The sequence below is a fragment of the Solanum pennellii genome, chromosome 12 (assembly GCF_001406875.1).
Source record: "Solanum pennellii chromosome 12, SPENNV200".
In the NCBI taxonomy this organism is placed as follows: domain Eukaryota; kingdom Viridiplantae; phylum Streptophyta; class Magnoliopsida; order Solanales; family Solanaceae; genus Solanum; species Solanum pennellii.
In genome coordinates this window covers 57,192,568-57,204,022 of record NC_028648.1, presented here as the reverse complement: position 1 = coordinate 57,204,022, position 11,455 = coordinate 57,192,568, and the positions used below count along the sequence as shown (strand labels likewise).

At 42.3% G+C, this 11,455-nt stretch overlaps 1 protein-coding gene across 1 annotated transcript; it reads left to right on the top strand.

Annotated features, from left to right (window-relative positions):
• The first annotated feature begins 5,302 nt into the window (after positions 1 to 5,302).
• On the top strand, positions 5,303 to 10,416 carry LOC107006392. The gene is made up of 7 exons (XM_015204957.1): positions 5,303 to 5,584; positions 6,021 to 6,121; positions 6,437 to 6,567; positions 6,913 to 7,881; positions 8,133 to 9,128; positions 9,760 to 9,939; positions 10,109 to 10,416. The coding sequence occupies exons 1-7, from the start codon at positions 5,303 to 5,305 to the stop codon at positions 10,414 to 10,416; spliced, it is 2,967 nt and encodes a 988-aa protein (XP_015060443.1).
• Positions 10,417 to 11,455: the final 1,039 nt, after the last annotated feature.

The window sequence follows — 11,455 nt, the reverse complement described above, 5'->3', positions numbered from 1 at the left end:
TATATATATATATATATATATATATATATATATATATATAGAAGTCACTTAGCTTTTATTCTATTTTTAGTCGTATTAACCCCCTTTATGTCACTTCCCTTACAAATGATTTCACCATTTCCCTAAAAGAAAAAAAAGAAAAAAGAAAGAATTTAATTCAATAAAAAAAAAATAATAAATAAAGTCTCCTTACATGGTTAAGAAAAAAAAATATTAAATAGAAGGTCATTTTTAGTCAGATCGCCGGTCAACCGCGAGTTAGCGGACATTCCGAGGGCCTAACACCTTCTCGGAATGTAAACTTGAACTTGGAACCCTTTTCAACTGATTTTATCTGTTTTAAATCTTTTGAAAAATAATTTTAAATTCTTTTCTTGATTTTACTAAAAAATCAAGTGGCGACTTTGTAATTTGGAAAATTGATTTCTCTTAAATCATAAGATTAATTGATTTTTCGAAACTTAATCATTTTTTACTATTTTATACATATTATATATTTTTAAGTAAAACAGAAATGGCGACTTCGCTGGAGACTAATTGAGTTATAACCAAAATGATTTGACTATTTGGACTAATTATATTTATTAAATTATTTGTATGTGATTAAATTATTTAAATTATAAATTGGCATTGCATATCATGGCATATTTCCAATATATATGTATAGTATACTAAAGGATGGTTTGCGGAACCGCAGTCGGACTTTTGTATACTCACCCTCTTTCTAAATTAGCGATAATTTATTGGTTCGTTAGGCATCCAATGGTTGTCGCGAGTTTCAGCCCAAATTGTTTTGGTTTCCAGGTCTTTTCAAATGCCACTCCTAGTCAACTAGCGTAGAGCTGAGCCAAATTCCAAATTTAGGAGCATTTGAACTAAGATGACCCAACGCCCAAGGCGTGTTGGGCCCATTAGAAGCCCACCCTGTGTCTACTTGGCCCAAATTGCCAAAAAACAGACAATCATGTTTACGTGTTGATTGAAGGATGTATATGCGTTTTAAAATAATTTATTGCCTACGGGGTGGGGGTTGACTAATTTTGTTTGCTATTTTTGTAGGATGAATCCGATATACAATTTGAAAACAAGAATGGTTACTATCCCCGATCCTTTCCTCAAAGTATGGTGGAGGTTCATGAACAACGACGATAAAATGATCGTTCAGAAACACATAGGTTACCTTCCCTCGCTGCTAGAGATGAATGCGTGGCCTGGCCTAATTGGGACGATGGTGAAATTCTGGGATAGTGAGAATATGGTCTTTCGGTTCGGCGAAGTGGAGTTAACGCCAACTATAGAAGAAGTTCTTATCAGCTATGAAAGTGTCGCCATGTGTAACAAAAGGAAACGACATCCAGATACATATCTTCTAAACCCTATAATATGGGATTTCGCCTAAATGAGAGAAAAGTTGTCATTGGTTAAAGCCGAGTGGATGGACAAGCTCCCTGGACCAAATATACCCTTCAGAAAACTATATTATCGGTTTGGGCGTGCAAGGACTTATGAGAAATATAAAGACGAGTTCGTTTCAAAAGAAAAATGGAAAGAAACACGTCCCCTTGCATTTGCAATATGTTTGCTTGGAACAATGGTTTTCCCTCAAGGGTCAAAATACACTATTCATCCTAGTGTATTTATGGTCACTCATGCCATCTTCTATGGAGTGGATTACAAAACATCAACAAAGTACTACACTTTAGCGCCTATGATTCTGGCCGACATCTATAGGGCTTTAGACAAGTGTCATAGCGGAGAACGTTTTTTTTAAGGGTGTAATCTGATACTACAGTGGTGGATGATGCGACATTTAATCAAGACTCATAATCCAAAAGAACTAGATCCCCTAAGGCGGTCAGACGAGCTACATGGTCATGATTGGTGGTTGTATCACAATCGTTGCAACAGGACTGGAGGAGAGAGTTTTTGGTATCCGAGGCTTCGAGGGCTGAGAGAAGAAGACGTACAATGGTCAATAGATAACTTGGTGGTAACTAAGAATATGGTGGTTCGAACAAAAAATGTCCCTTATTTGGTATTTGCTGGGTTAAGAGGGACTAGACTATATGCTCCCGATCGAGTTTTGAGACAACTAGGAGGGAAACAAGAGTTGCCCTAGATTGCAGATATGAGGAAATTTGCAACTGACCACGAGAATGGACGAGTTACGTTTGCTGAAGACATACGTAGGATATGGAGATCTCGAAAAGTGTTGGGTGAACCTGTTCCAAACAGATTCCGTCCAGAATGTTCAAGGGAGTACAAAAAATGGTTGAAAAAGAGTCTCGCTGGAACTATTGAGCCTGGTCCAAACGTTCCTCACATTATTGCAGATGTTGGAGCCAAACATCAAGTCCGACTTCATCGCCTTCAAGAGAAGTTTGATAGGAATGAATTAGAGCATCAACATCGTCACTCATAAGATGCCAAAGTCATAGCGCGATTGAGACAAGAACTACGAAGAGCTAGATAGTGCATGGCAGAGTTAGACGATAGCATGGAACAACAGATTCAGTCAATAGAGGGGTTCAGACATCAAGAAGGAGCTCAATTGGCGAGAGATCATCTTTTGGCGAACAGATATGCTATGTGGGAGGAGGTCAACATCGCCAAGAGGACCAGACTTGATGAAGGATTAGAGGAGGCTTGAGTTTTAATTACCATCCCCTGCGTGGGACTGCTTTATTTGTACTTTTTTTTGTAATTTATTTTCAGAACCTTTTATTTATTTTATGTTTATTAGACATTTTGGATGTTATTAAATAAGTATTTTGGAGATAATAAATCGGGTTTAAAAAGCATATACATCCTTCAATTCGTTAGGCCTAACCTTGGCATAAAGGGTCACAAGCATGTTTAGGACGCGATATGTGTGTTTAATTGCTTATATATTGTGTTGCTATGAATCAGGATACCATAAAACCACTCCTGTCCAAAAATTTCCAAAAAGAATATACAGAAGCCACTGTTACAAAATGTCCAACCAAAACTTTTGAGTCTCAAGTTTCACACTCAAAAGACACCTCCTATACCACAAATCCTAAAACACTGTTCTACCGTCTCAGGAAAGGCGAATTTACTGCTATGGACAAAGGTAAGAACATCCAGATGGAACTCACTGAAGAAGAACTACAGAGAAAGATCGAACAGATCACTCGTGAAATTCAAGAAACCAAGAGGAAGGGTTCAGAGTCGACATGACCATCGTAATCTACAAAGCTGCAACAATGACGCTGGATGAGGATCTGGCATCACATATGAAGAAAAAGAAAGATGTTGAGATGGAGATAGAGGACTTGCGAAAGAAGTTGGACATGCTTCGGTTGAAAATGCAAGAAAGAGAAGCGAGAGAGGCGAGGATGGAATTGGAGACCGCCGCTCTATTAGCTAAAAGCATGTCACTTGATGAGGAGCTGACAATGGAAATGGAAGGATTCGCCTCCATGAGGGAAAGGATGGCTGCACTGAGGAAGAAGAACAAAGCCTTCCATAGCAACACGATTGATAAACTTCGGAAAATGGGCGAAAAATACCCCGTCTATGAACAAGGAGCCAATAGTGGTCCCGACAACGCTTACCCTGAAGTGACTGAGGAAGACGACGACTAGGAAATCATCTACAAGCCTCCATTCTTAGGTCGTCTGAAAGGAAGAGGCTAATGCTGTAACAAGAAGGGAAATAACTAACGTGTCGTCATCATTTCATCTTTTAAAAACTCTGTTGTTGCATTTCAATTTCCTTGTAATCGTAATGAACGAATGAATGAAAGTATTTTCTTTTGTACTCGAACTACGTTGGGCGTGAATTCTCCTTGTGAGATACGTAGGCAGCCTTCCTAGGCCTGGCCCCTATCTTTCAAAATTTTCATTCCCCATTCCATGTTACGAGAAGATACGAAGAACGGATCAACAGAAGTCAAAGAGCGGCTGTAAGGAGACCGTAGCTTAACATGATTTAGCCTTCTTGAGACAGCGTCAAAACTAAAACAAGCAAATTCCTGCTTGTTAAAAAATGTGTTACCGTCCTCACTCGTGGGTTAAAGATATCCTCAAACAAAGCAACTTGTGTGTTTACCTGCTCTCTGTGTGATATTATGCATTTTGTACTCTGAATTTGCACTGACAAATCTTCCTTTGAGTTTTTTTCCTTCTCAGGTACTCTGAAACTGATCTGTGTCGATCAAAAGCTGGCAAATCATCCCTATTTCACCAGATCAAAAGGTCCCGCAGATTCCTTCCCTAGACAAAGCTCAGACATAGGAAAGGTAGTTATGGGGGATAATAATGAACGAGTGAGTCTTACTGATGTTGTGGTGGCTCAACCCACCGTAGCAGAACAGAATGAGTTGATTATGCAGCTGATGCAGCAGATTGCAGAGATGGGGGTGGAAATGTAGCGGAGGCAGGATTCGCCTCCACCTGGATTCGCCACTAACGCTGCTGATGGGAGGCTTCCAATGTATTTCCCTTCCTCAAATATGGATCCAACTCAGAACCAGCCATCTACACCTATTCAGAATCCATCGGTTATAGATCTGACTACCCAAAATCCTCAATATGCTTCTGCATCCTATCAAACTCCATTTCCTCTTCAAAACAACCACCCTCAAACGCCACCACACCCTCAAAATACCCACCATCAAATCGCTCCACCACCACAAAATCAAAACCAAAACCAAAAGCAAAATGCTTTCAACCCCCAAACACCCCATCACCATTTAAATCAGAACACCAATCCTCAGGCCTACCCACCAAATTACCAAACCGCCCAAAACACTTAAAGTCCCTCTGTAGCTCCACCCCTACCAAAGAGAGCCACTTTCCAAGTTCCCGTCCCTACCGAGCACGATGTGCACGGTTCTGAGATGGACCATTACGAGGAATAATAAAAGGAATGGAGGGCAAAGGAAGATGTAAGGGTCGATATAAAAGAGGATATTAAGAAGGCCATGAAGGAGCTATAATGCATTCCCGACATCGCTGGACTTAGTTATGAGGACTTGTGTATCCACCCAAATTTGGACCTTCCAGAAGGGTTCAAGATTCCGAAGTTTGACACCTTCGGAGGAGTGGGCAACCCTATGGCTCATTTGAGAGCCTACTGTGACCAGCTCGTGGGAGTTGGAAGGGACGAATCTTTATTGATGCGGCTCTTCAGTCGGAGCCTGTGTGGAGAAGCTCTCGAATGGTTTACCTCGCATGAAACCAGAAAATGACCCAGCTGGAATGCATTGTCCAAAGATTTCATCGATCGTTTTTCTTACAACGTAGAAATTGTTCCCGATCGATACTCTTAGGAGAAGATGAAGCAAAAGTCAACTGAAAGCTATAGGGAGTTTGCCTATAGGTGGAGAAAAGAAACGGCAAGGGTGAGGCCACCCATGACTGAGAAAGAAATCGTTGAAGTGTTTGTGCGCGTGCAAGAGCCGGAATATTATGATAGAAACATGTTGCTCGTTGGAGCAAAGTTTGCCGAGATAGTCACGATTGGTGAGACTATCGAAGACGGTTTAAAATCAGGAAAGATAGCCCGTGTAGCCGCATCACCTGGATCTTCAGGGTTATTGAGAAAGAAAAGAGAAGAAGTTGTTGCTATTTCATACGGGGGAAGGAAAACCCCCAGAAGCTCATCATATTCCTAAGGTCGTTCCCCGTCCTTCCTCAAAGTCCTACCAATCTTGTTATACGCCATCTAATCATCCCAACAATCAGAATGCTACCTCCATTTATCCAAACGTCCAAGCTCCCGTATACCAAAGTCCACCCCTCAATTACCAAAGTCCATCTCCCATTTACCCAAATCATCCTCCACCCTACCAAATCCCATCTCCCTACCAGGGTGTTGCTCCCAACTGCACTAACGTACAGTCGAGCTACCAAGCACCCTCTCCTGTTTATCAAGTCCAAGCTCCACTATACAAAAATTCTCCTCCGAATTACCAAGCTCCATCGCCAAATTACCAAACAAATACATATCCCAGAAGCCAAGCTCCTTGTTCAAAAGCCAAAAATTATCAACAGGTGTCTCCTCCTCAACAAGGCAGTTATGACCCTCCCCGACCCAAATTTGAGAAGAGGCCTTCAAGGAACTTTACTGTGCTCGCTGAAAGCCGGACAAAACTGTAAGAGAGACTGGCTGCGGCTGGATACATCCACCTGTGAGGCCCAAACCCGTGGATGTCAATTCAAAGTTCTACAAACTCGATCAGAGATGTGCTTATCATTCCAACAATGTTGGGCATGATACTGAAGATTGTATCAACCTCAAGCACAAAATTCAGGATCTGATTGATCAAGAGGTAGTCTTTCTCCAACCAGCGGCACCAAATGTCAACACCAACCCATTGCCGAATCATGGAGGCAGCAATGTCAATATGATTGATACAGACGAAGACTGGTTTGGAACGAAGATGATTAGTTCACGATGATTTGGAAAGGGCTGTCGCTTCTTTAAGCGTCAAAGAGAAGAAAGAGTTTGTTATTTTTACACCTGCAAAGGTTGTTGCCTTTGTGCCGTCAGAAACTCTCGTCAAGCCTAAGTTTGTTACTGAAACTGCTGCTGCTCAAGGCATGACCAGGTCTGGAAGGTGTTACACTCTTGACGATCTTGCTCTCGGAGGATAGAAGAAGGATAAGGCTAAGAGGCTGATAAGCGAAGGAGAAGCGGAGGAATTCTGGAGGAGAATGCAACCAAAAGATTATTCCATCGTCAAGCATTTGGAGAAGACTCCAGCTCAGATCTCCGTATGGGCCCTGCTGATGAGCTCTCAAACCCACAGGCAAGCCTTAATGAAAGCTCTCGATGATACGTACGTACCCGCGGGCACAAGCAGCGATAACATGGCCGTCATGATTCATCAGGTTATTTGAGGGCACCGAATTAACTTTTGTGACGATGAGCTGCCTGTTGAAGGAAGATCACATAACAAGGCGCTGCACATCGCTGTGATATGCCGTGAAAAGGTTGTCAACCGCGTCTTAGTAAATGATGGATCTGGTCTGAATATCTGCCCGTTGTCGACGTTGAGGCAGCTAAGGTTTGACCTTGGGAAACTGGAGCAAAACCAGGTCAACGTGAGAGCCTTTGATGGGGTTCAGAGAGACACGTTGGGAGCAGTGAATTTGACCATTCAAATGGGCCCAGCGGAATTCAGCGCGCAATTTCAAGTATTAGATATCGATACCAGTTACAACCTTCTTCTGGGAAGGTCATTCATCCATATGGCTGGAGCCGTCCCCTCTACTCTCCATCAGATGATGAAGCTCGTGTGGAAGAACGAAGAGCTGGTTATTCATGGCGAGGGGAGTCACCTTGGCAGACAGGTGCCGATCATTGATGAGATGCCGCGAGGTACAGACTTTTACACGGTAGAGCTGGTGAATGCCACCGGCGAAGACTTGGCCCCACAGACTCCAATGCCTGCCGTGTACAAGATGATAGCCTATGTGATGTTGCAGAATGGTTTTGAGCCAGGGTTTGGATTGGGAAGAGATTCCCAAGGAATTATTGAGCCTGTTCCGATCGTCGTTAAGGGATCCAGATATAGTTTGGGGTACATCCTCACAGATGATGACATGAAGGTGAAGAAGAAAACTGATCAAGCCTTGACTAAGCCGATCCCACATCTATATCAATCCTTCCCAATCCGAGAGTATGCCGAGCATGAAGACCTTAGGGAAGGAATATGTGACCTCTTTGAGGAGATCGATGTTGTTGTCGAGGAAGAGGTCGAGCTAGCTGTTATTCGCGATGCTCATCCAGGGGAGGTGCTGCGGAACTGGACCTCCACGCCGATCCTGATACCCCAAACTCTTCGGAAGAAAGGCGTCATTTCATGCACATTAAAATCGGTGGTATTCCGGAAGAGGCCCGAGACCCACCGTTTTGCATTTTCTTAACCGTTCAAATTTTCGAATTTTCATTGTGATGTTCAAAAAAGGCAACATGGCCCCATGCCATGGCCAAAGTTTGCATTGTTTTTAAATGAAAGCCTCTTTGTTTCTAACTTTATCTATTTAGTCGTTTGTTATACCTTACTTTCCTAATTTTGTCTGTTTATGATTTCAGTAACATAAGTTACAGACCTGCCAATGTCATGTCATGTCACGAGCTAAATGAACAAAATGAGGCAGGTGACGACGAGGTGGACGATTATGAAAAAGAAAGTGAGGAACCAGATTATGTCGCCAATGAATTTCGGCAGTTCGAAAATCAGCATAAACCAAATCTAGAGGAAACTGAAACGGTGAATTTGGGAGATTCGGAATGTGTTAAAGAGGTTAAGATCAGCACCCACCTAAATGAAGCTCAGAAAGAGGGCCTAGTTCATTTGCTTGCTGAATATAGTGTTGTGTTTGTTTGGGAAGTCGGTGACATGCAAGGGTTGAGTACCGATGTCGTATCTCATAAGCTGCCGATTAACCCGGGGTTTGATCCGGTGAAGCAAAAAACTCGAAAATTCAAGCCTGAACTGAGTTTGAAGATTAAGAAAGAGATCCCCAAGAACATAGAGTCCCGATTGGTGGAAGTTACACAATATCCAACCTGGCTGGCCAATATTGTTCCGGTCGCCACGAAAGACGGGAAAATCAGGATTTGTGTCAACTACAGAGACCTCAACAAAGCTAGCCCAAAGGATAAATTTCCGCTGCCGAATATTCATATTTTGATTGATAATTGCGCAAGGCATGAAATGCAATCATTTGTGGACTGTTACGCAGGCTATCACAAGATTCTGATGGATGAGGAGGATGTAGAAAAGACGACTTTCATTACACCTTGGGGTGTATATCACTACAGGGTGATGCCGTTCGGCCTCAAGAATGCCGGTGCCACCTACATGAGAGATATGACGACCATTTTTCACGACATGATTCATAAGGAGATTGAAGTGTATGTGGATGACGTCATAGTCAAGTCCCGTGAGAGTTCGGACCACTTGACACATCTAAGGAAATTCTTTGAGCGTTTGCGTCATTACAACTTGAAGTTAAACCCCGCCAAATGCGCTTTTGGAGTTCCAGCTGGAAAGTTGTTGGGATTTATAGTCAGCAGAAGGGGTATTGAGCTCGACCCTTCTAAAACTAAAGCAATTCAAGAGTTACCTCCGCCAAAGACGAGAAAAAGAGGTGATGAGTTTCTTAGGAAGGTTAAATTACATCAGTCGATTTATAGCTCAATCAACCGTGGTGTGTGAGTCTATTTTCAAGCTGCTGAAGAAAGACGCCCCGACAAAGTGGATTGAAGAGTGTCAGGCTGCTTTTGATGGTATCAAGAACTATTTGTCCAACCCACCGGTATTGGTTTCTCCGCGAGAGGGAAGTCCTTTGTTGATGTACCTGTCGGTCTTAGATAGTGCATTCGGATGCGTACTTGGTCAACACGACGAGACATGAAAGAAGGAGAGGGCTATCTATTATATAAGCAAGAAGTTTACTCCATACGAGTCTCGTTACACTTTGTTGGAGAGAACGTGTTGTGCTTTGACATGGCTTGCCCAAAAGCTGAGACATTATTTGTCTTCCTATACTACATACCTCATTTCCAAGATGGATCCACTGAAGTATATCTTCCAGAAGGCGATGCCGACCGGAAAGTTAGCTAAGTGGCAAATGTTGTTGAGTGAATTTGACATTGTGTATGTGACTCAGAACGCGATAAAGGCACAGACTTTGGCTGATCATCTTGCAGAAAATTCCGTTGATGAAGAGTATGAACCACTGAAGACTTATTTTCACGATGAAGAAGTGTCATTTGTAGGTGAAGATATTTCTGAGGCATATCAGGGTTGGAGATTATTCTTTGATGGAGAGGAAAATCATCAAGGTAAAGGCATTGGAGCAGTCTTAGTGTCAGAATCTCGTCAGAACTATCCCATGGCGGCTAAGCTCCCATTTGATTGCACAAATAACATGGATGAATACGAAGCTTGTATTCTTGGTTTGAAAATGGCCATCGACATGAATGTCTACGAGTTGTTGGTTATTGGAGATTCAGACCTTTTGATTCATCAAGTTCAAGGAGAATGGGGTGTGAAGAACCCAAAGATTATACCTTACGTACAGTATGCGCAGAAATTGTGCAACAGATTTCGTATGATTGAGTTCAGACATACTCCCAGAATACAGTGAATTGGCCGATGCTCTTGCCACCATCGCTTCGATGATTAAACATCCAGACACAGATTATATTGATCCTCTGGATATAGAGTTGAAAGAATATCCAGTTCATTATTCCCATGTTGAAGCAGAACCAGACGGTTTACCTTGGTATTTAGTTATAAATAAGTATTTGGAGTCTGGAGCTTACCCTGAAGATGTTACGTCCAATCAGAAGAAGTCGATACGCCGTATGTCTCTCAATTTCTTTTTATGTGGGGAAATCCTGTATAAGAGGACTCCAGACTTAGGTCTTTAAAGATGCGTTGATGCCGTCGAAGCTGCGAGGCTTATTGAACAGATACATGCCGGAATTTGTGGCACACATATGAATAGGCTCACTCTGACAAGAAAGATCCTACGAGCCGGATATTTCTGAATGACTATGGAGAATGATTGTTGCAAGTTTGTGCAAAAATGCCATATATGTCAAGTGCACGGTAATATGATACGAGTGCCACCTCACGAACTTAATGTTATGAGTTCACCTTGGCCATTCGTAGCTTGGAGAATAGATGTCATCGGCCAGATAGAGCCGGCCGCTTCTAATAGGCACAGATTAATTTTGGTTGCCATTGATTATTTCACCAAATGGGTGGGAGCAGCTTCTTACAAGTCGGTAACCAAGAAAGTGGTGGTTGATTTTGTTCGCAACAAGCTGATATGTAGATTTGGAGTACTAGAATCCATCATTACTGATAATGGTGCAAATCTCAATAGTCACCTGATGAGAGATATTTGTGAAAAATTTAAGGTCACTAATCGGTATTTAACTGCTCGTCCCCAAATGAATGGAGCTGTGGAGGCCGCCAATAAGAATATCAAAAAGATTTTGAGAAAAATAATTGACAAGCATCGGGGTTGGCATGAGATGTTACCATACACTTTATTTAGATACCGCACGACTGTCAGAACATCAATTGGAGCCACTCCATATTTGCTAGTATATGGAACGGAAGCAGTCGTACCTGCTGAAGTCGAGATACCGTCTTTAAGAATCATCCAAGAAGCTGAGTTAAGTAACGCTGAATGGGTTAGCAAGCGGATTGATCAACTAACTTTGATTGATGAGAAGAGCATGGTTGCCGTCTGTCATGGTCAATTATATAGGCAGAGAATCGTTCGTGCCTTTCACAAGAGAGTAAGAGCCAGAATGTTCGAAGTTGGTCAGTTAGTTCTTAAGCGTATTTTTTCTCACCAAGACGAGTACAAAGGAAAGTTCGCACCAAACTGGCAAGGCCCTTACATGGTTCGTAAAGTATTATCTAGAGGCGCCTTGGTCCTGTCGGAGATGGACG